This window comes from Gymnoscopelus braueri (assembly GCF_963280865.1).
Source record: "Gymnoscopelus braueri genome assembly, chromosome: 2".
Taxonomy (NCBI): Eukaryota; Metazoa; Chordata; class Actinopteri; order Myctophiformes; family Myctophidae; genus Gymnoscopelus; species Gymnoscopelus braueri.
Genome location: NC_137604.1, coordinates 31,627,658 through 31,653,725, shown reverse-complemented (window position 1 = coordinate 31,653,725; position 26,068 = coordinate 31,627,658). Strand labels below are relative to the sequence as shown.

Below are 26,068 nucleotides of genomic sequence, written 5' to 3'. Positions count from 1 at the left end.
GACACTTAAGATTCCACTACATTTCCAGGGAGGAAAAAGGACATGAATTAACCACCTAAGCAGATCTACACGTTGTGAGCTTGTAGATCTGCTATTTTCACTATATATTTTTGGAACATGTCAAAGTTTCAATACAGCAATGCATTGCTATTACAAATTCAAAGTTTACTTTTGAATACTTACGGATTTTAAAAAGCATTTACTTTTGAATACTTACCATATTTTAAATGCAAGTAGTCCTTAAACTCAAGAACACATTTGACAGAGTGACTTTCACTTGTGGTTGAGTAATATTTGACCAGGAGTATCTTTGACTCCTACTTTGTCCATCACTAAGTTTAATAATAACAATAATAGTATGTTCCCTCCTGTTGAGGGCCCACTGCAAGTGCGGTTGTATTCTCTGCACCTCTTACGTGTATGCTACTGATGTGTTCTCATGGTACTCAGCTGGATGGGAAACTTTGATTGATTGAATATTGTATTGACACAAGTACAGCAGTACAATGAGTTAAAAAGATGGTGAATGGATGAGACACAAAAAAATCCAAAGGCTTGTTTCCATTGTGTCCATCAAACCCTCTATTCTTAGTGAAACAGACCGGAGTTAATTGTTCTGCTAGTTTCCTTCTACACCAAATCTTTTTTGCCATAAACAGCAGATCTACAAGCTCAATGTGTCACGTGCATTGTGAACTTGTAGATCTGCTGCTGTATTTCTGTCAAATGTTCCTCGCATTTTATACAAAACTGCAAAAATCATGAATGCAGGGTCCGATCAAATTCTAGTCACATATTGAGGGGCCTCTAAACAAAGCAGAGCCAAAAGCTATTTCACTTGACACAACGGGTGGCAAAAGTGTTATAAATGTCACTGTTGCAGAAATGTAATTCTTTTTCAACAAAGCTCTCGTGAGTCATGTCACATGTGCATCAAACAAGGATTTGATGTTCCATAATGTTTGCCTGTAATTGCCTTCAAAAACTGTTGTGGGCAGGGCCTATTTCTTACCAAAAAAAAAAAGTTTATCATGAACACAACATCCAATCAACCCCAAATTGGAATACCATGTTGGGGGGGCTCTGGAGTGCACACACAAAAGCGCTTTCACTGGTGCCACAACATGTGAAAAGTTGAACCATTATGTCATAGAAACATAAGTTCCCCTTGTAGCTTTATTTGAGGACAACGCTGTTTCTGTTTGTTTTTTAGTTTGTTTGTTTGTTTGTTTGCGTTATAACTTGAGAAAGGCTGGTCGGATTTTCATGAAACTTGGTGGGAATGATCAGAAAACTGTCTGACAAGATACATGTTTTGGTCTGAAAGGCAAGACCAGTTTATTTGTATAGCAAATATTAAGGTGCTTTACATAAGGCATAAAATGGCATTTACACAAATAAGGCATTTAAACAAACCAAAAAACTAATAAGAGGGTGTAAGAAGGGTGTAAGCCGTTTTTTTAAGGAAGTGAAGAACATAGCTGTCTGATAGCTGCATGAGAAGACCTGAGCCAAGTTCAAAACAATGGGTTGCGCACATCCAGTTTGTTGCTGGTGCTGTGCTGCACACGAAGTGACAGTTCAAAAGAATAAAAGTCTGCACAACAACATTGCTCCTAAGTGATTAGTTTACTTTAAAACACAGAAAAGATTACATGGTACAACGTTTTGGCCACTGTTGGCCTTCATCAAGTGGTCCTGAAGGCTGTGGTCCTGAAGACTGTGGCCGAAACGTACCATGTCATTCTTTCTGTGTTTTAAAGTAAATTAAACACTTAGGAGGAGTAATGCTGTTGTGCAGACTTTTATTCTTTTGAAGACCTGAGACAAGACCATTACAGTAGTCTAACTGGAGATAAAGGTCAAAGGTCACAATCGAGACACATAGAACAAGTGATGTTGGTTTGCATCCCTCAGGTGCGTCTGAATTTTTCACAAACGTCGCACCGCCGATCCGAACGATATGTCTGAGTCATAGTGACGGGGGCTTTGTCAGAGTACCCGTTATACCCGTATGTCTGTCCCTTTTGTGCCCATATATGAAGATCTCTGTATCTGTCTGTCTACCTGTGTCCCTTTTATGCCATATATGGAGATCCATGATGTTATTAGTATATGTCCATACTCTGTATATTGGCAAGACTGTATATGGACATATCGGTCGGATCGGCGATTCTGGACAACCGCATATTCCGAACAACTAGATGGCGGGCACTGCACTCCCTCATGTCCTTGCCAATGCGCCAGCCGAGTTTGAAGTCGGTCGGTCCCATATATGCACATGACCATATATGTGCATAGTGGTCGGATCTGTGGCTCTGGACAACCGGACCTCCATATATGCCTATATATATACAGTATATATGGGTGTATCGGGCTTGTTTATGGTTATATCTGAGTCATAGTGACATGCCTATATATATCAGGTTTGTTTATGGTTATGTCTGAGTCAGAGTGACGTGGCCGTGGTCTTGCCTGTATATGGGCATATAGGGTTTATTTATGGTTATGTCCTTGAGTCAGAGCAATCTGGGAACCTATTAGGTTAAAAAAAAAAGAAGAATAAAAAATGTCTTTCCTTTGTTTTTGCCTCTGGGGGCACCACCTCCTTTTTTGTGTAGAAAGGAACTCGCTTTGCTGCTCCCCCCCCCTTTCTTAGTCCACTTCCTCCCAGGTGCTTCTGTGTTTATTCCTTCAAACAACAATGTTTAGGGCAGTGGTGCTGACAGATTGTGCTGAATCTGTCTTGAGAGGTTAGAGTAAGAGTGATGTGGCCGTGGTCCACCGGCCCACCGTGGTCCTCCCTTAAGCCAATTACAATAGGACAACCTTATCAGGAAGTGAACAATCAGGAAGTGCCGCAATTAATTTTGTACTTTTTGTACCTGTGAACTTGTGCATTTCCTGTAAGGTCTGTTTAGCAATCTGCACAGATTGTCTAATCATGCAAGTTACCATACTTCAGAAGTTGTTGCAATCTTATCAGGAAGTAGAGGTATTGGGCTTTTGTACAAAAACAAACACCATTTTGGGATGTGATGCAAGAAGAAATATAAGCAATATTTGTCAGCATTTTAGGTTATGGAGATATAATTTATAGGCAAAAAAAGAAAGAAAAGTAAAATCACAATTTGAGAACCAGCCAGTGAATTACAGTAAATAAGAAGTCTCTATCTTGGTTGCATGAATGCATGTTGTGCATGTTCCTGGAGGAAGTCCTGAGCTTCTTATGAAATGTACCCAGTTCACATCCCCTGACATGTGTTTCACATCCATACATTGAGAACACATCTGTGGTGTAAATTAAAAATGTAGGGGGTGAAGAGGATGCAACTGCACATGCAGTGGGCCTAAAGCAGCATATATTGTGTATCTATCTATCTATCTATGTATATATATATATATCTGTCTGTCTGTCTGTCTGTCTATTTATATATGTATATACTGTGCGTGTGTGTGCGTGCGTGTGTGTGTGTGTGTGTGTGTGTGTGCGTGCGCATGCATGTGCATGTGAACGCGCACGTGTGTGTGTTGATCATTTCAGTGTGAGAAAATATCCTTTCAGTGTGAGAAAATATCATTTCATCAAACAATAACCCTGGCAGCCATGTTTGACATGCTGTGTTCCTTCCGCAATGAGGTCATTCACAGTGACAGTTCAGCCCTCGTGGCCTCGTGGATTTGCGCCAAAAATCTATATTTTTATATTAAACACAAGCCTGCATTCCAGGCTACGGCATTATGGCTACAGTATATGAAATGAATGGCGTGCGTGTGTGCGTGCGTGCGTGCGTGCGTGCGTGCGTGCGTGCGTATGTGCGTGCGTGCGTGCGTGCGTGCGTGCGTGCGTACGTATGTGCGTGCGTGCGTGCGTGCGTGCGTGCGTGCGTGCGTGCGTGCGTGCGTGCGTGCGTGCGTGCGTGCGTGCGTGCGTGCGTGCGTTTAAAGAGGACAGAAGGTGGGCGGTCATGGGATGGGTATTGGTACCCAGATGGACACTTGTCACTGATACTATGTTGATGTACTTACCTTGATCAGCTGTGCAGAGATGTCAACCTGCTGCTGATTTATTTTTTAACATGTGTACTGACTTCTGTTCTCAAGAACTCAGCCTTCAATAAAACTGTAGAAAAACAAATGGTAAAAATATAGCTGCAAGCAGCAATAAGCGGTTTCGAGGGATAAGGCAGAGACAGGAAGAGGCAGGCAGACTCTCTCCTCTCCCTCTCTCTCTCTCTCCCCCTCTCCCCCTCTCCCCCTCTCTCCTTCTCTCCCCCTCTCTCCCTCTCTCCCCTCTCTCTCTCTCCCCCTCTCTCCCTCTCCCCCTCTGTCTCTCTCTCCCTCTCTCCCTCTCCCCTCTCTCCCTCTCTCCCTCTCTCCCTCTCCCCAGACAGACAGACAGGCAGACAGTGAGAGAGTGAGAGAGAGGCAGACAGGCAGACAGACAGGAAGAGAGTGACAGAGTGAGAGAGAGGCACACAGACAGACAGGGAAAAGCACTTAGGGTACCACTACTAGCAGCTTGCTAAATAACAAAAGAATGCTGCTATACTCAACTACCAGAGGTCAGGAGCTCAGTTCACTTCAGATGTTGGTTACACACTGAAGAGAATACTCTCAACCTGCCTACTTATCCCTTGAGCTGTGCTGGCTAAACCACACACTTCACAAGGCAATCAAGTGGCCTATACAGGGTGAAACTACTTGTACTACTACAAAGTGCCAATAGCCTACTGCTTGAAGCACACAAACAATACAACTATAAACTACAGACTACCACACAAGCTAATAATATAATACTAATAGAAAAGCACTTAGGGTACCACTACTAGCAGCTTGCTAAATAACAAAAGAATGCTGCTATACTCAACTACCAGAGGTCAGGAGCTCAGTTCACTTCAGATGTTGGTTACACACTGAAGAGAATACTCTCAACCTGCCTACTTATCCCTTGAGCTGTGCTGGCTAAACCACACACTTCACAAGGCAATCAAGTGGCCTATACAGGGTGAAACTACTTGTACTACTACAAAGTGCCAATAGCCTACTGCTTGAAGCACACAAACAATACAACTATAAACTACAGACTACCACACAAGCTAATAATATAATACTAATAGAAAAGCACTTAGGGTACCACTACTAGCAGCTTGCTAAATAACAAAAGAATGCTGCTATACTCAACTACCAGAGGTCAGGAGCTCAGTTCACTTCAGATGTTGGTTACACACTGAAGAGAATACTCTCAACCTGCCTACTTATCCCTTGAGCTGTGCTGGCTAAACCACACACTTCACAAGGCAATCAAGTGGCCTATACAGGGTGAAACTACTTGTACTACTACAAAGTGCCAATAGCCTACTGCTTGAAGCACACAAACAATACAACTATAAACTACAGACTACCACACAAGCTAATAATATAATACTAATAGAAAAGCACTTAGGGTACCACTACTAGCAGCTTGCTAAATAACAAAAGAATGCTGCTATACTCAACTACCAGAGGTCAGGAGCTCAGTTCACTTCAGATGTTGTGACAGACAGTGACAGAGTGAGAGAGAGGCAGACAGGCAGACAGTGACAGAGTGAGAGAGAGGCAGACAGACAGTCACAGAGTGAGAGAGAGGCAGACAGGCAGACAGTGACAGAGTGAGAGAGAGGCAGACAGGCAGACAGGCAGACAGTGACAGAGTGAGAGAGAGGCAGACAGGCAGACAGTGACAGAGTGAGAGAGAGGCAGACAGGCAGACAGTGACAGAGTGAGAGAGAGGCAGACAGGCAGACAGACAGTGACAGAGTGAGAGAGAGGCAGACAGACAGGCAGACAGTGACAGAGTGAGAGAGAGGCAGACAGGAAGACAGGCAGACAGACAGTGACAGAGTGAGAGAGAGGCAGACAGGCAGACAGTGACAGATTGAGAGAGAGAGAGGCAGACAGGCAGACAGTGACAGAGTGAGAGAGAGGCAGACAGGCAGACAGTGACAGAGTGAGAGAGAGGCAGACAGGCAGACTGGCAGGCAGACAGTGACAGAGTGAGAGAGAGGCAGACAGACAGGCAGACAGTGACAGAGTGAGAGAGAGGCAGACAGACAGTCAGACAGTGACAGAGTGAGAGAGAGGCAGACAGGCAGACAGTGACAGATTGAGAGAGAGGCAGACAGGCAGACAGGCAGACAGTGACAGAGTGAGAGAGAGGCAGACAGTGACAGAGTGAGAGAGAGGCAGACAGACAGGCAGACAGGCAGACAGTGACAGAGTGAGAGAGAGGCAGACAGTGACAGAGTGAGAGAGAGGCAGACAGACAGGCAGACAGGCAGACAGACAGACAGACAGACAGACAGACAGTGACAGAGTGAGAGAGAGGCAGACAGACAGACAGACAGACAGACAGACAGACAGACAGACAGACAGACAGACAGTGACAGAGTGAGAGAGAGGCAGACAGACAGACAGACAGACAGACAGACAGAAAGTGACAGAGTGAGAGAGAGGCAGACAGACAGACAGACAGACAGACAGACAGACAGACAGTGACAGAGTGAGAGAGAGGCAGTGACAGAGTGAGAAGAAGTGAACTTGCATTAATTAACAAAGTCATGATTTTTGTTCAGTAAATTATATTTGGACTGGTTAAATTGGGGTTTGAACCAGGGACCTACAGACTTGCGGTTAGACAGTGTAAAGGATAAGGATAATTCCTTTAACAGGTCCGTTCATGAAAGTCCTTGCGGCCTTGTTTCCAATGAGGGCCTGTGAGCAATTAGGGGTTAAGAGTCTTGCTCAGGGACACATTTCATTTCATCGACACATTTGCTGGCCTGGCCTGGAATCGTACCTGGGGCAACCAGGGCCTCTGGCTCCGTAGGCGGGCTCACTAACCACTCAGCTATGGCCGCAGTACTGACTGAGCTATTGGATAGACAGGACGCTACTCCAAGATCACTGGTTCACATAACATTTACCAATAAATTTCATGTTATTGTTTAAAAATTGCACATGTCTGAATTATCAGGGTCATGTTTTGTACAATGCAATTCAAATGTAAACTCTGATGAGTGGGGTTTGAACCGTGGACCTTCGGCACATGAGGCTAACACTGTACTGATCAAGCTATTCAATCCACAGTCTTAATCAGTGAAAAAGGAGAATCCAACAAAACAAAACAAAAGAGAGAATGAAGTACATCATACAACCTGCAACCAGGGCCTCTGGCTCCGTAGGCGGGCTCACTAACCACTCAGCTATGGCCCCAGTACTGACTGAGCTACTGGATAGACAGGACGCTAACTACTCTAGATCACTGGTTCACAAAACATTAACCAATAAAGATTTTTTTTTTCTGTCCTCGGAATGGAAACTAGTGAAAATAGTCGAACTACAAGCTCACAATGCGTTGCTATCTAAAAAGGTGTGAGATTGTAGATCGGCTATTTTCACAAGAAAGTATGTCATACATAAAAAACAACTACTCTCAAAAGCATTTCATGTTATTGTTTAAAAATTGCACATGTCTGAATTAACAGGGTCATGTTATGTACAATGCAATTTAAATGTAAACTGTGATGAGTGGGGTTTGAACCGTGGACCTCCGGTACATGAGGCTAACACTGAACTGATCAAGCTATTCAATCCACAGCCTTAGTTAGTGAAAAAGGAGAATCCAACAAAACAAAACAAAAGAGGGAATGAAATACGTCATACATTGAAAATAACTACTCTCAATAAGCGTTTCATTTAACAATTGCAAGTTTATTCATTGATACAGTCATGTCGTGTGCAATGCAATTGAGATGAAGTCTGCATGAGGTGGGATTTGAACAGGCGACCCTATGGTTTCAAGACAAATGATTAAGCGATCAAGCTATTGGACCAACAGACCTGAACTGGTGAAAAGGGACTTCACAAACGACACACTTTCACGCAAATTGCTCAGAAATCCTGGGTTTAAATGTTTTTCAAACTGCTCAAAATTGCAGACAATCTAAGGGCGGAGCTTACTGGTCAAAGTGATAGATATGTTCCTCATGAGTCAAGGCACATGTGTAAGCAAGTTTCACGGCTGTCGGCCAAACGAGGCATGACTTTTGCCTGTTTAAAGTTTGCATTTTCAAAAAATTGCTATAGCGCCCCCCTTTGACCAATTGGAGTAAGATTGGTTTCAGAGATACTTGGAATTACCCTCTACAATATTGCAAAGTTTCAAACAAATGTGAGTCTTCATGTATGTGTTAGGGGCAGACGAATAATTTTCATAAAACTGCAATATTCATTGGCTCATAAAAGCTTAACGTTTTCACGTATGGAAAATCCGCTTGCTCACGTCTGTCGGTATAGGTCCAAAGTTCATGTGTAAAATGTTTTGTGCAGATTGCTCAAAAATCCCAGGAGGAGTTTGATTTTAACTGCTTTTCATATAATTCGAAATGGTGGGAGATCTAAAGGTCAGAGGTCAAAAGTCAGAGTGTGAAAGTTGTTAGGCATGAGGAGACGCATGTGTGTATCGAAGTGTCATGGATGTGGGTCAAACAGGGCATGAGTTGTACCTGTTCAAAGTCAATTGAGTAAAATAGCGCCACCCTTTGGCCGATAGTTGTGAGTTTCGTTTCTTCGCCGTTTGGCATAGCCCTCTACCATATTGCCGAGTTTCGTAAAAAGTGACCACGCGGTTAGGCCAGAACTGCCAAAAACGGCGGAAGAAGAAAGGCAAGAGATGCAATAAGGCTTCGAGAGCCTGATAGGCCTCGAAACCTTAATGATCACAGAGGACCTCAGATCACTCATTTGTCACCACATTATGTCATTGTTCGTCCTTTCTCGTTCTCAAATTTGTTGAATAACTTTTTGAATGTATTGAAAAGTTTCGGTTGGTTTGCTTATGTTTGTAGATTTCAAACACAGAGTTCAGACACTTTAGAGTTATGGTGCGGCCGGGAAGTTGCAGAGATTATTTCTATCAACTTCCACTCATCGAGAGTAGAGATGCTCTGGTTTTCCAAGTTCATTTGTATTCCCTCTACATTTAAAATGTGCATTTCCTTCTGAAGTTCAACGCTCTACGCGTTATTTGCTGAAAAGTATAATCGGTTCTGGTGTTGATGTTGATGTCAGTTTTTCTCGTTTACTATTTTGTCATTGGGAGACATCGATACACTCAGCAACAGATGGACAAAATGGATGAAAAGTAAACACAAGGGAGACAAGACTAGAGAAAAGCTGGGATGAGAACTGGAGAGTGATGGATGTCATAAGGGAAGAGAGAAGAGATTGATTGGGATGTAGCGTAGATGTAGAGGATTACTGGTGTAGAGATTAAAAAGCATGGGGATGAAATGGACGCTTAGAAACGGAATCCCTCGTACAGATGAGGGAAGAGTTAACTTTGTGGAATAAAACGTATTTGAGTAAAAGGAGAAGTCCATTGTGTGAGTGTATGTGTGTAACTGTGTGAAGTTAAGGCGTTACTGAAGATGAGCCTGAAGGCTCAGCATAAGGCCTGATTGATACTGTCGCTTGCTGAAAATAGCTGTTATACAAGCTCGTAAAGCGTTGCATTAAGCCTAATCGTTCCCTAGCCAATGACTGAAAAAAAGTCATTTAGTACATATTGGTGTATGTGTGCGCAAAGTGGTTAGTTGACAACACATTCCTGTCCAAGACCTAAAGACATAAAGGAAAACACTACATTTTGTGTGTCTCTGTTGCTGTCTCATCATCCTTTTTAGTTATAGAGTAAATTCATAATCCATTGAAATCTTCATTGGAAACACATGCACATGAGTAAACATGCACAAATTCATACAAGTGCAATTGGAATGCAAACGTCAAAGAGAATTAGTGCAGGGAATGTGGTGGAACACTATAGAAATCATGTCAATTTGAAATCAAGTCCTCCAACTGTGTTACCCGTCCGTCCGTCCGTCCGTCCGTCCGTCCACTCATTCATTCTTTTTCATCATTCTTCCATCTAAACATAATATGGTCATGCTTGCATAAATAACATTGTTTAGGATTTTCTGTTAGTCGGGAATTACAACTGGTTCTATTTTAAGGATAAGACCATGAGGTTGAATCTGACAGCGATGTCATGTGTTCAAATCCTTCTTTCTCTTTGTGTAATCGATAATAATGCTCTTTATAAAGATCTCCTGTAATCTCACGAGAGATGGTGACCTGGCAAATGCAGCATGATGTGACAGATGACACAGAGCTAGGGGACATGCATATAAAACCACTCATCATGTAGATTAGGTCACATTCCGGGTCAAGAGGGACTGACCTTTCTACATCAGGATAGTATCAGGACAAACACTGAGAGAAAGGAAATAAGAACCGTGAATGTGTTCCTGTGAGTATTGAGTACTCACAGGCTATATGAGTTCACATGTGTACTCCTAGCCTGTGAGTGCACACTTCTATCTATCTACTGTATATCTGTCTGTCTGTCTGTCTGTCTGTCTGTCTGTCTGTCTGTCTGTCTGTCTGTCTGTCTGTCTGTCTGTCTGTCTGTCTGTCTGTCTGTCTGTCTGTCCACACAAAAATAAATAAACATTTTAAAGTGTTTTCCCCTGGACCATCTGTAATTATGCCATGGACCATTAGTGGTCCGTGGACCACTGGTTGATATGCAGCATTGAAATATAACTATAAATATAACAATTGTGGTGCATTTTACTGTTGAATGATATTAGATTGTGACCGTTTTTAGAATTTGATATTGTGTTGTAGGTGTGTTCTTTATCCTTGCCTTTCAGGCATCTGGCATGCTGGTTGTCAAAGGCTTATCTTTCTGTCTGTTAAGCTTACAGTTCACACTGTGTTGAGTTGCTGGTTGAGAAATTCCTATGAGGAATTTAGGTATCTCTCCAACTTTGTGTGTGTGCGCCGTGCGTGTTTGTGTGCGTGTGTGTGTGTGTGCAAGTACGTGCGTGCATATTTACATGAGTTAATAGTGTTGTACATGTAAATGCACTGGACTTAGTAGTACTGCCTTGCACTGAGCAATGTTTAACCTGAGGTCATCTGAGGTGAATAAATGTGTGTGAAGCAAAGGAGCTTCCTTTTAACAGCTTAAGAGTGGTGCACCTCCGTGCCCAACTAGCCTCTGTCCTCACTAACCTGTCTCTCAAATAGAGCAGAACCCCCCCCCCCCCCACACACACACACACACACACACACACACACACACACACACACACACACACACACACACACACACACACACACACACACACACACACACACACACACACACACACATTCACACATACGTACACACATTCACACACACATTTTATAATAATATTTATTTTTATTATTATTATTATTATTATTATTATTACACTTATTATTATTATTATTATTATTATTATTATTATTATTATTATTATTATCATCATCATTATCAATCAATTAATTAATTAATTAACTGCAACATTGTACGCACACAGTGAGCCAATGGCACACAGTGAGCCTCCCACACCCACAAGTCTGCAAGCTCATCTGCCACAAGTATAACTTTGCTGCCCTCTCCTGGTGATAACCTGTCAATGTTAAAGCATGGGAAATTGTACAATGAAAAACAATTGAACAGAATACAATACAATACAATACAATACAATACAATACAATACAATACAATACAATACAATACAATACAATACAATACAATACAATACAATACAATACAATACAATACAATTGATTATTTATGATCCACACATGGACTTTAGTTTAGACCTTTGTTTAATTTTTTGAATTATAGCTACAGAATTACAAAATATAGATAACACACAGTCATTCATTGCTGCTGATGATTTGTTTTTCACTTACCTTTAACCTTATTTATTCACAAAGACAACAAGAAAATAGCATTTGATCAACTATTGAATACATTGATTAACACTACTGTGAAAGGAGGAACTGCCATGGCAATAAATAAATAAATGGGAGTCCCTCTGGGATTTCCCACTGGTATGATGAGGGAGTTGATTGAAAGCCCGGCTTTGCCATTATGCAGCAATTAAAGCTAATTGTCTTCTGATTTGAGTACTTGTGTCCAAATCAACTCCAATGTGTCCTCAGCTGTGCCAAACCATCCATATACAGTGATAGCAACCATGAGTTTAGTTTCAGCATGAGGTTTCAGCAGTGAGGGCCCTTGCAGTGACAGTTAGTGATTTGAGTTTAAATGACATAATCAGTCATAACTTAGGAAGGGAGAAATGTATAACAATAGTTGGTAAATAATGCAGGCAGGGTTTGATCAGTGATTGATTGTTTGTCTGTCCATCTGTCTTTGCTCTCCTTCAATCCAGTGAGTAAAATACCAAAAAAATCTGTAAATCCATAAGCATTGAAGCAGCAGTATAGGCACTACTGTACATACAGATAGTTAAAGTTCTGTTCCGTAGAAAGAAACAGAAAAAGAGAGGCTCAAAGAGCAGAAGGTTACAAAAAACTAAGGACAGAAAGGAAAGGGTAGTATAGAAATACGTGTTGGGGGGTTGCTTTCCCAATCTGACAATGAGTAGGATTAGCAAGTGTTGCTCTACTACAGCTACTGCCTACTGGCCTGTAATGGTCTAATATAGATTCTATAGTATAGAATCTATACTGTAGGCCCACTGTACACTCACTCATAGGGCTAATCTCTCACTGTCTCACACAGTTCAGTAGAGAACATGATGTAGCCTACCAACATTTCATTTACTTCACCATTCATTTACATCATGACTAATTCAACCTGTAGTTTGTACTTTATTTGAATTGTCCTGAATTTGACATTGACGTTGAATACATAATCTTTCTGCATGATGTAACAGCAATTGCATCGTTTCAGTCTGATAACCTAAACTTTCTTCAGTGTCTTCAAAATTCAGATATCATGTTTCATGTTTGTGCCCACACCTTCAGAAAGCATTCCCTTCATGATATGAAGTAGATGGAGAATATGGCACAATAAAGCCTCTGTTGTACAACCGTGTTGCGCGCGGAACAGACCTACAAGTTCACAACATGTTGTGTGATGCAATGTGTTGTGAGCTTGTACTGTAGGTCTGCTATTTTAGGTGTGCAACACTCATACAAAAAAGTATAAATAAGGCTTATAGGGATATTTCACTTTCAAAAAAACTTTTGGTCATTTTATCGTCTACTCAGTCTTTTGTGAGCCCCCCAGACAGTTTTTACGTTGCTTGATTCAGTATTTAGATATTTGATATTCATTTGATCAGACACGCCCCCTTCCTATACAAACCCATTATAACTTCAAACTCAATTTTTAACATGTTAGATTTGTCAAAAACACCCGTCCTTTGTTCTGGTGACTCACCCTGCCCTCCTAATACGCGAGGGGGCCGTGTTTTTTCGATAATTTTTTTCATTTATTTTTAATATTCTTTTTGAAAAACGGCCCCCTCACGTATTAAGGCCCGTTCATAGTCCCTAGATGGGTCTAAAACGTGCGTCAGGGGGTGAGGGATTCCGTCCGTTCTTTACGGACGCATGCATAGTCGCTCACGTTATTTAGGGGTTATTTTATTTATTTTAAAGTGTACAGGCGTAATACACCTTTTCATCCACTAGATGGCCACTAGTATGTACCGCCGTACCCATAATGTTGCCATGTCTACTTATTATAAGCGACTTTGGGCTTATTTTTCTGTAAAGTTGCTTGTAAACAAACAAGCAATTTTGTATTGGTGGTTGCGGTTTTATTTGGGCTTGTTTCTAAAGTGTAGTTGCTTATTAGGGCCAATTATTATTTAAACCAGTGATTCTCAAACATATATATTGTAGATCTGCTATATCCTAGTCGATTCTTTTGGGCTTGTTTTCATAGACCTGGTTGCTTATTTCTCTCACAAAACCTGGCAACACAGCCAGCGCAGCTAACAACATGAAGCTACCATTGTAGCATCTAGCCAAAACAACGCAATAAAAGACACAAACTAGTCCACAAACTAGACAAAAACAATGGTTGTCTACAAAACGTGAGTTTCGACCCCTACTGCACTGTGCTATGTATGCTATATATTGTCACAGACCGTGGATCGACGGGTAGTACTTAAGTACATTTACTCAAGTACTTCCACCAACCAACGTGGGTCTTTTTTTGGAGAAAGAGGGCCCGAGGATTTTTTTTTTCCTTATACTGCCAACGGGCTCCACTGGTACTACAGGCCGCTACAGGCAACGTACAAATGAACGTACGTCGGCCTGACGGTGAATGTCGACTGCACGGACGGAAATCCTGGAGCCGTAAGTGACGGAGGGGGAGACAAAAACGACAACGCAAGGAGCGCTGGCGCTCGTTACGTCTCCTTACGTCCGACTATGAATGATACTTTAGGAGGGCAGGGTGAGTCAGCAGAACCAAGGACGGGTGTTTTTGATGAATCTAACAGGTTAACAATGGAGTTTGAAGTTATAATGGGTTTGTATAGGAAGGGGGCGTGTCTGATAAAATGATTATCAAATATATAAATACTGAATCAAGCAACTTAAAAACGGTCTGGGGGGCTCACAAAAGCCTGAGTAGACGATAAAATGACCAAAAGTTTTTTTGAAAGTGAAATAAACCTTTAAGTATCAGGAAAGTATTCCTTGAAATTTGCCATGCACTATAACAACAAAGCTGGATTATAGTGGTTTCGTTGCTCTCTGAGCCATAAGAGTGATGGCCTAATCTTTTGTTGAACTTATCAACTTCCTGGTGCTAAAGACCCATGGCTCAAAATGCGCACTGACATGTAGTTGACAATCACAAGTTGTACTGCTTGTGATTCTCAGCTACAAAACATTTAATGATGTGTTCTTTTGAGGGTCCTATTTAACAAATGTCAATGGAAATTCTACCATTTTCCAAATGATTGACTGCAGATGTAATTATACAATGAATTTGAGGTTGAAAATCACTCAAATGTAAGTTTAAGGTCATGTTGATTTATTTGTGGTCTATTTGGGTCAGTTACATAGTAGTTCAGTCAGAGTTCAATTAATAGTAAGGATTTTACTGTGTTGGATGAACTAACAATGACTGGATTACATTGTGCTATACTTTATATCCCTATAAATCCCTAAAGGAAATTAGTATTGGCTTATGGTATGATTTAGCAAATGAACAGATTTATGGTACTATTTCACCAATTACGCAACCTGCCTCTTTCAGACACTTTTATTTTCTATTATGTTCTAAACATCATCTTCCCCATTCTGTTTTATTTTTTCCTTTCATTTAGCACACCTGTTCATCCTCTATTCTCTCTTGGAGTTGCAGTCTCATACGTCATGTTGTTGACGAATGTTTTGTTTCTCTTTCCAATCTTTTTTTTTTCTTGAACCACTTTAAAGTCTTACTTTTCTCCCCTTCTCATCCCCTGCTCACCATGGCCCATCATCGTCACTCGTTTCCTCTAATCTCAAATGCTGGGGATTATAGCGGCAGCAAGCTCTCCCTCTATAATTCTACCCACCCCTTGCTCTTCTCTCTCTCTCTCTCTCTCTCTCTCTCTCTCTCTCTCTCTCTCTCTCTCTCTCTCTCTCTCTCTCTCTCTCTCTCTCTCTCTCGCTCTCTCTCTCTCCAGCGCTGCCAGTCATTTTGACATTTAAAATATAAGCATGGTGTTAGAGAGACACATAGAGGAAGGTAGGCGGGACTGGTGAGATTAAGTTAGGGGAATTCAAGGGAACAGTCATAGGGGGAATGTGACAGAGAGATGAGAGGAGGAGGGGGGGGGGGCAGAAATGAGAATGGTCAAGTCATGCAATCAGAGATAGAGCCAAACAGCAGGTTGTAAGGGAATCATCCCAGATGTAACCCAGCTATTCCGCCCCCCTGTAAAAAATCTAGCCTACATCGGTGGTATTCCATAATATCACATTACACTACTCGGACAGCCAATAGGCGCTTAAGGACTCGGTGCGTACCTTTTATCATTATGGACCAATAGGATGTGGCACTGTAGCACGTGGAAAGAGGAATCCATCACTTTCAGTAGTCGTGGTGGAACTGGAAGTAGTATATTCACCGTTTGCCCCAGGGAGGGCACCTTAACGGCATTGCCCCATGGGACGCGGTAGATGTTTTTTGGTTGGACTTTGGAGGTTTATGTAAGTACTGAACAGAGGGGGTGGGAGAGGAGAGCGGGAGAGAGAAAGAGATAGAAGGGAGAAGAGTTGGGACAGGGTGGTGTGAGAGAGAGGGGCGAAAGTGTGTAGGTGATGGGAAATATCAATAAGGGATCAAAGAAAGGCAAAAGAAAGAAGGTAAGAAATCATTCATTTGATCTTGTTAGAGAAAAGTTATATTCAGAGAGTTGAAGTAAGCTATGCCACAAAATCTATTATAGTGTTAACCACTTTTGCCCTATTTCAGAAATAGTTGGGGGAAAAGGCAGTTCTATAAGCTCACTATGCATCGCTTTATCATATGTTGTAAACTAGTAGATCAGCTATTTTTTAAAAACTATTTTAGAATTGTTTTGTAAACTTTCACCTATAATGACATTTCCAAAATTGATAGTGGTTATTTTGTTTGTATCCAAACTTATTGGCACCAACCTTACTTGTTTAGCCATATTGCAGCTTGAGTTGAGAATGGTAACAATGTAAAATCTTTAGTTTCGATGGAATAAGGTTCCATCGAAACATTTTACATTGTTACCATTCTCATTTAGGCCCATTTAGGCCCATTTTTACACTGCCAGAGTCAAATTAACACTGATGATTATACCATGCAGCTTAACAGTACATTGTGGCATAGGCTACTTTGTGCTCTGCACACTGGTGAAAACAATTAACCCATCTAGTTACATATATTTAAGTAGAAACGCTTTCTGTACACTGTCAAAATGTGCTATATTAAATACTGTACTTAAACCCTCTAGACTTAGTAAACTGGACCTGTCGCGTTGTGAGATTGTAGATCTGTTAAATTCAAAACACAGGATTAATTGAATGTCTCTTGTTAACAGTAAATTTACCACTACTGCTGCATTCAGAGGGATCTAATACATTGTCCGTTTTATCTGCCTACAAATCTGGCGGGGTCCCATAGTCACCAAAGGGGGTATCACCCACGGATGCTAGAGGAGCCCCATTGGCCCCGGCCATGCTGGGGGCCGGCAGAGGGACAGAAGAGGACGAGGAGGAGCGTGTATTTGATGAGCCTCTGTGTACTCTGGTGCAGAACTGCAACATGACTATAGTGGGGCCTGCTTGTATCTTCCTCAGGGAGGGCTTCTCACTGAGCCAGATTGTATGTATGAGATTCACCCATTTACACAAACACATGCACACACACACGCACACACAGTCACACACACATGCGCCACGAACGCACGCACACATGCATGTGCACGCATGCACACACACTCTTGTATTACTATTCACCTTGTATTTCTATACTATTCACACAGGGAAATTAAAAGCTAATTTTCGTTAAAAAACGTAACCGTAGCTCTAAACATCTTTCTATGGGTACCAGAAAAAAAATTCCACATGAGTCATGTTTGTTTTACTATCTGTATCCGAGTGCATACACACACACACACACACACACACACACACACACACACACACACACACACACACACACACACACACACACACACACACACACACACACACACACACACACACAGTTGCAATGAAACATTCACCATAACCATCTATACAGTAGGTCCACCTTTTTTTTGTAATTCTTTTTAATCATTTTATTTTTCACATGTTACCACAAACTGATACATTACTCACATGTAAAGCAGACAACATTTAACCCTATCACAAACAAGGTCGAGTATATGTCATCCATTCTCATGTCCTGAGACATCATCACTACCATGCCATTCCAGCCATCCTAATTGGAAGCTCCATCTTCACCACCTCCACCAGTGACAATTCCTCCCGGTGAGTGTCACCAGCATACATTTACTACACAGCAAAATCCTTAGTGTTAATTTAACTCTCAATAGTGTTCAAATCAAATGTAACCAAAGGGACCCTTATGGGTCCAAAAAGGAGTTTAAAGTTTAAATTCTACGTAAGCAGTTGTTCTCAAAGGGGTCCAGGGACCCAGGGGTCCTTGGTTCAAGGAGTTCCCCCAGCAAAATGATTACATTTTCAAACATCAAAACCACTTTAACCATATATACATTGGCTATTTGAAAATAGCAGATCTACAAGCTCACAACACATCGCATCGCAATGTGTTGTAAGCTTGTCGATCTGCTATTTTCAAAAAAGCTTGAAAAAAAAAGTGAATTTTGAATATTTTTTGTAACATTTTAACAGCACAAAATATTTTCTAATGGGGGTCCACGACATATTCATTTGAGGGTCCTTCACATGAACATTTTTGAGAACCACTGACTGTACTAAAGCATACTGTGTAAGGAATATGTTATATTATGCAACATCATTTCATTTCATTGCCAGAGTCATTAAAGTACAATCCGTTATCAAAGGTGTCACTATTCCTTGGCACCCTTCATCCTTTAGAAAATTACAAATATTTGTTATTTTATACCATTACTGATTTATTCATTCTTATTTATTTCTTATTGTGGCATTACTGCGACTAGTTGTCCCATTATTGTGTGTGTCCACATTTCCAAAGTGTGTATATTGTATAAGTCACAAGAGCATGGTTTTCATTTCGTAAGTAAGTAGTTTTGCAGAAATCTTGCGTGTAATCCATGTACGTTGTTGTCTCCGCCAGGCCGAAAGGCATGGCGAGAGAGTATGTTTTCGCCCCTGTCCGTCCGTCCGTGTGTCCGTGTGTCCGTCCGTCCGTCCGTCCGTGTGTCCTGTCTGTGTGTTAGCACCAAATCTCCGGCACCGTTGGCCCGGTCGCTGCGAAACTGTGCACACACACTCCCTGGATGCCAATTCAGAACCTCTGCCTCAAATATTTCACATGGGCCTGTTATAGCGCCACCAGGAGGCCGATTTGTGCAAAACCCATTTTTTTCCATTACTTCTACAGTTTTTAACCAAACCTCATGCAAATCGGTACACAGTATCTCTATAGTCACGTGATCAACCCTGATCTGTCCGATTTCCCATATTCCATCCTCATTGGCTAAGGTTACCATCCAAAGTTTGCAGGATTGGTCCGTTTTGAACAAACTGCCTCAAATCATGAACGCAGCTTGCCATTTCCATAAAAACTTTAAAGTTTTCACATCAGCCTCATGGTGGCGCTATAACAGGCCGATTTGCATTTTTAACTATAACTGCACAGATCTGCGTGAAACTTTGCACGCCTACTCCCTAGAGACCAAGGAAAAACATCTGCACTGCATTTTTTACATCTGCTTTTTACAGCGCCACCAGGAGGCCGACTTACGTCAAATACATTTTTGGATATTAATCCTTCAGATTTTATCCAAACATCACGCAAATCGGTACACAGTATCTCTATAGTCATGTGATCAAGACGCATCTGTCTGATATTTCATATTCCATCCTGATTGGCTAAGGTTGACTTCCAAAGTTTGCAGGATTGGTCCGTTTTCAACAAAATGTCTCAAATCATAATTTTTAAGTCTTTCTACAGAAGGTAATTTAGCAGTAGGTTAAAAACGAATTTGAAGCTCAAATCAAATAATGCCAGTCAACTGAGCTAGGAGTCTTCGACTGACTATTCAAATCGTCTATTTTCAGGGGGCAGCATTAGTTACAGCCAAGGCAGAGCAGTGACACTGCGGTATGTCAACATTGTAATTTAGATCCTAGATTTGTGTCCTAATGGCGAAGGCTCATTACACCCTGGATCACTTATTCCAGATTAATAGAGCACAGAGAGATGTCAGGGACATGGAGTAATTTCCCAATGAGGATAGTCGCCGCTGTAATTGACAAGAACCATTAGAAAGGTGGTTCAGTCACTGGGAAGAGGTGTTGAGCTGTGTAAGAGGCCTTGAGATATTAGAAGACCTTAGCCTGAGTTTAGAGGAGATGAGCCACATTACCAGATTACAATGCAGTTGAAATGTTTACTTATCATTGTCCTAACTAATCCAAAACATATCATTTTAGATGACATTTTTCCATGTCATCTTTTTTTATTTGTACATCTTTTATGAGAACTCTTGGTTAAGGTGAATAATTCAGTATGCTGCACCTGCACTCTCAATCATAATATTTCCAACCAGCCAGTCCATGGACATAATATGTGAACTCATAGATGTGGGAATTTAAGCAATCAGATTCCTCGACAGAATACACAAATTAGTCTGTGAGATGGACAGGGTGAGAGTGATACCGTTCATAATCATTAATCCACTAATCCCCTTTGTTCTCTCAAATGGAAAACTATAATTTAACACTGATGCGCCTTTGACAATTGCACATTGCGAATATCCCCTTTTAACTTATGTTTTATGTTTTTTTGTGCCTTTGGTATCACAGTTTTGCTGATAAGCTTTTGGCAAATTCCAAGAAGCACTCTATTGCAAAGTATGAGGTTCATAAAAGTAATTAGCTAATGGTGCAGACAGATGCTGTAGACATGCTGCAATACATCCACCAAGTGACAGGGTGACCAACAGAACATACAGGACACCACATACTCTATATTGCAACATGGCATTGCATAAGACACATTGTGCCAATAGAGTGTAACGATGCAACAATTGCATAACTCTAACAATAAAGTACAACTGTGAGTTGTAGGTTGTCTTGCATTGGGTAGGGAAGGGAGTTAAAATGTACATTGTGATCCTGTACTTGGAGGTGGGGGGGGGGGGGTTCATATAGTAATATATAGTTAAATCAAAAGTAAACAGCATAAACTGATACATCTACGATAATCTAGATATACTTTTGATTAACTCGATCAAGACATTAATCCCAGCAATGTTGAGAAGTATACATTGTTTGGATATTTTGAAGTAAGGCCTACATCATAAAAATGACCTTTGACAAGCACTTTTTTTTTTACTCAGTTAGATATATAAACTTGTCAGTCGCCGTAGCTACATAAAATAGTCTGTGTGCGTCGTGTATTCAATAAAGTGTTGGAACATGTCATAAAAAAACAACAACAGGGGTCAGCAAATTGAAAAACTGATAAGCCTTTGTGATTTGTATTCGCATTTAGGCTACCTCCATAATCTCCCTGCCACTTCATCACTGCATTCCCTAATCCAATCTCTGTAATACTCCTTTTTGTGATGTCATTGCCTGTCACTTGCAGGGAACACGTTGTGAATTAAACCCATGGTGGCGTCACCTCTTGCTTGGCCACTTCACATTTTGCGAAAATGCCACAAAATCTATCACAACTTTTTTTTTATTATACAACAAACTCCATCGCGCGACAGTGTCGCTTGCCGAAGAATCTGTTATTTTCGGCAAGCGACACCATCACGCTAAAAACAATAAAATAGCCTTCATTATAATTTCCTGTCTCCACTATTGCTGTCTAATAAAGGCTTGAAGGAATTTCTTAAGAAAAACAACAACTGAATGCAACATACTCAATTGAAGGTAAAAAATAATGCACTGGGGTAAGTGATGTTCTTTGGTTAAAGTAAGTGTTAAATAGCTCTATATTCTGATAGTACTCATTGCTGTAGACTAGAGTGTTTGTTCAGTAACAGGAGTCTCCATGTCTCTCCAGCTCTTTAATAAACTGAAAATACATGTTCAGGTCGAGATTCCAATTTTATCCAATCAGGCTAGAGAAGTCAGTCAGGATACAGATTAAAAATGGGATTGGTTTTTAAGATAGTCAAAGGGGCTTTTCCCTCAATGCCCTAAATACCCACCACCAAAGTCAGTGACATCCACAGCCACAATAGAGGGAGCGACAACAACGATCTGGTACCACCCATCTATAGAACAAACTTAGGAAAATTCTCTTTCTACTGCTCTGCCACCAAAGTGTGGAATGCCCTGACACAATCCCTTAAAAATGGCTGAAGTTCCATCTTTCAGGAGATCACAAGGGGAGGTAAACTCACTTTTCCCATAGAAAGGCCGATTTTTTTTTCTTTTTTCTCTTTTTCTACAACTACATGTAGCGTTTTACATTTGTTGATGATGTTGTATTTTGGTGTTGCTATGTTGATGAATTTAATACGTAGGACCACAATGGAAACAAGTCCCCAGGACTTTTTTGTGTTATCCTTTTAGCCCAAATGTCCGACTGTAACTCGTGCTGTCAGCATTTCTGTCTGCGGGTACTCTCTCCTGATTGGCTGACATTTTGTCACCTACCTGAAAATTTATTTTCAGTTTATCAAAAAGCTGGAGAGACAGGGAGACCCCTGTGACTGAACAAACACCATATAGCATAATTGCTATCAGAATATATTAGGGCTTTAACCTTTTAACAAAAAAAGTTTTGTTTTAACCAAAAAAGAAATCACTTACCCTAACTTTTAACTTCCCAAACACTGAACATGGACTTCTGTAGCTATAATACTGCAGGCTCTTTACCTGCTAGACCTCATTTGGGTGTGAATATGGTCAAGCACTGCTACAGCAGCCATAATGTGAGTCACCCTACTATAAGACACAAACACAGTCTATCACAGTAAGCAAGCGAGCCAAGTTGTGAATGTTTCACTGTTATAAAACTTCACCTGTCACCTGACGTGTGTGTGTGTGTGTGTGTGTGTGTGTGTGTGTGTGTGTGTGTGTGTGTGTGTGTGTGTGTGTGTGTGTGTGTGTGTGTGTGTGTGTGTGTGTGTGTGTGTGTGTGTGTGTGTGTGTGTGGCACACACATGCACGCTCGTCAATACACACTAAATGTGTATGTTTGGTGCTGCAGATGGGATATGTAGGCCATTTCTTTATTTTGCCAAACAATTGTAGTACATTTTGATTGGCTGTTATTGAACGGATGTGCGGAAACTTTAAATGCTCTGCATTTCTCTAGTGTCTTTATCCAAAGCACTGCAATATGTGCGTTACGTTCAACCATTCACACACCCATAGGGAGCCATGCAAGGCACCAACCTGTTCGGTGTCTAATGTCCTGTATCTCTCCTTTTTTTTTTTGTGTGTGTGTGTGTGTGTGTGTGTGCGTGCGTGTTCTCTTTGCTACAGGATAGAGATCTACGACCAGAGGAAATGGAAGGTAGAGTAGCATTGCTCACACTTCTCCCACTTTCTCCCCTTTTCTCTAATACATTTTCAACAAGCTCTGTAGCTTCTTATCGTATCTGTTTTTACAGGAACCGTTCACTTTGATGGTTTAATAAGATGATAAAATGAAGTACATAGATTTCAAAGAAGCAAAGAAAAGTTATGTTATACCTCAAAACACATTCAAAAGAGAAAAAAGGTGACCACTCTTGTAACTAGCCACAAGTTTAAAATGGGTTTTTATGGTAGGTGTCTTGCTATAATAATCTGTCTTTCCCTCACCTCACAAACCCATGACAGAGCTCCGTGAGGCATTCAAGGAGTTTGATAAAGACAAGGACGGTTTTATCAGCTGTAAAGACCTGGGCGAGTGCATGAGGACCATGGGATACATGCCTACAGAGATGGAACTGATAGAGCTCAGCCAAAATATCTGTGAGTGTGAGCCCTGCATGTATATCTGACTGCCCCCCACCACACACACGCACGCACGCACGCATGCACGCTAAAAATGGTACAGTACTTTAGGCCTACATGCACTGTAGTAGACTCAAATGCCCACACTCACTGGGTCATACCTTTTCTTGCCCACAAGGTGGTGGCAGAGTGGACTTTGAGGATTTTGTGGAGTTGATGGGTCCAAAGATGCTGGCTGAGACGGCAGACATGATCGGAGTCAAGGAGCTGAGGGATGCCTTCAAGGAGGTCAGCAGCACTGATATCAACATCAAAGACTGTCCACACATGCAGCCCTCATGTTTGTTGGGAACATCAACAGCATAACTGCAGGGTGCACAATGTGCAAAAACAAATTCCTTGCAAGGATGTCATACTTGGAAATAATAATGTCGCTCTGAGCTCTTACCTGTGTCAGAATTGTAACTAATCAGATAACCTTTTGTCACAAGTCAGCTCATAATTGTAGCCTAAATCTATAGCTCTCATTTACTTCATCATCCATTTATTTTCTGATCTGTTCTTCCTCGCTCTGCCCTCTGCTATCCCTCCCTCCCTCTCTCTCCAGTTTGACTTTGACGGTGATGGACTGATTAGCATCGGGGAGCTGAGGGAGGCGATGAAGAAGCTGATGGGGGAGCAGCTCAACCACCACGAGATCGATGAGATCCTCCGGGATGTAGACCTGAACGGAGACGGACAGGTGGACTTCGAAGGTGAGACGGGGGACAATATAATACAATGGGGTGGGTGGGCTAACGAAGGAAGGAACTGGAGGGAAAGAGGAAAGGTGGAAGTGAAACAAAGCAACGGGCAAAGACGATAAAGCAGAGGCATAAATAAAGTAGCAAGGAGGCAGGTAGTAGGGATAATTGTGGACAAAGCTGAGGCAGATGGACATTTTCAAACATGAATTTGATATCTGTCCTTGTTTCCCCACAATAACCATTTCTTGGACTTGACTTGCTAAAGGTAAATATCGTTGAAATTTACCATAGATCGACACATTGTCTTTGAGGACTGTGAAAGGGGGAAGGAGGGAGGAAGCGGAGAAGAGAGAAATAAGAGGAAGCCAGTACAACTTCTCCAAACAATATTATTCTTTTCTCCACAGAGTTTGTACGAATGATGTCTCGTTGATAGTCCACTCCACTCAACCTGATTGCATTCAACCAAACCTCCAATGCACTAAGATGTAATGATGTTTATGTTGGTTATTTTCTTTTTCTTGATTTCATCTCTCTGTGATAAAAAAAAGAACCCTTCAATGTGCTGTATGCTGCTGTTGTAGGAATGTAATTGCTGTATGTATTGTATAATGAGATTATTAAAAGAGTTAGTCCTGGAGAGTAACAGTTAATTCCATTGTGTGGGTCATTTTCATAATTGAGGAATTAATGGTCAATTACTAAACGTTATTAGAATACATTAAATATTTTAATTAAAGAATAAAATACAATAATACAAAATAACTTCTATTGTTGTATTTTATCTGTCAATCTGAAATCTGTCAAAAAGAAAGGAAAGAGAGAAAACTATACATTTTAAAATTTGTATCATGTAGTATCATATCTAGTATCATGTCAATGACTTGAATATCTCTGCCAAAATAAAATTTCAGACTAACGTAACATTATGAACATCAGTGGATGGTATTTTCAGAGCATTCTCTGTGGCTTAGTGGATTAATTGAGGCCATGTAGTCCAAATCCTGTCCCAAGCTGAAGCTGCACATACTGTAGAAACGGTTTATTTTACTCTGCTTGCATAAATCAAAATGATAAAACATTTGGTATGGCTTAACACATTAAAAAGAGGCACTGTGAACATGGACATACTGTACAGCGTATTCCATGACCCAATTGTGACCCTGTACCATGGCCTTTAAAGCCCCCCTCCAAGATATGATGTCAGCTTCCATGTCTGTTATGACAGACACTGAATTTAGAAGAAGCATATCATGAAATCAGTCAAATTATTATTTTGGATTTGTTATTTCATATTCAGTTCTAGTTCATGTTGTCTTGCTCATATAGATGCAGTTCACAAAATACAAAATGATTTAGAATTTGGAACCCAACCTCATATTGTAATGCAACTCCATGATTAAAATGAATAATCTTATGGTAACATATCAATTTAAGATGTGATATTTGGAGGATTTTCTATAGTCAGCCTGCATGACACCCTAGGATGATTTTGTAGTTTGTTTTCCACTTCAGGTGAAAAACTAGTATAGATGTAAGTAACACAGCTAATCAAGTTAATAATGGGTGCGTTCGATTTTAGGTGTATCTATACTGTCTTTCATGCTTGCACATTGGCATGCCCTTGGCTCTGGACACACCTAAATCTAACACTAATTATTAATTTGTTTGGTGCAGATGTGTTGCTTACTGGTCTGCCATGTTTTTAATCTGCTGTAGTTTTTCACCTGAAGTGGAAAACAAACTCCAAAATCAGCCTAGGGTGTCATGGACTAGTGGGATAATTTCACTTTAAGCTATAATAC

General features: G+C 41.0%; 1 protein-coding gene across 1 annotated transcript in view; it reads left to right on the top strand.

Moving 5' to 3' along the window:
- cabp2a (calcium binding protein 2a) overlaps positions 1 to 25,565 on the top strand; it is a gene marked incomplete at its 5' end in the record, with an annotated part of 27,735 nt that extends 2,170 nt beyond the window's left edge. The window contains 5 exons of the mRNA XM_080442046.1: positions 23,062 to 23,092; positions 23,401 to 23,535; positions 23,696 to 23,805; positions 24,125 to 24,272; positions 24,671 to 25,565. Coding sequence (XP_080298172.1) covers positions 23,062 to 23,092; positions 23,401 to 23,535; positions 23,696 to 23,805; positions 24,125 to 24,272; positions 24,671 to 24,696 — 450 coding nt within the window. The 3' untranslated portion in view covers positions 24,697 to 25,565. The remainder of the gene's footprint in view (positions 1 to 23,061; positions 23,093 to 23,400; positions 23,536 to 23,695; positions 23,806 to 24,124; positions 24,273 to 24,670) is intronic.
- Between the last annotated feature and the right edge of the window lie 503 nt (positions 25,566 to 26,068).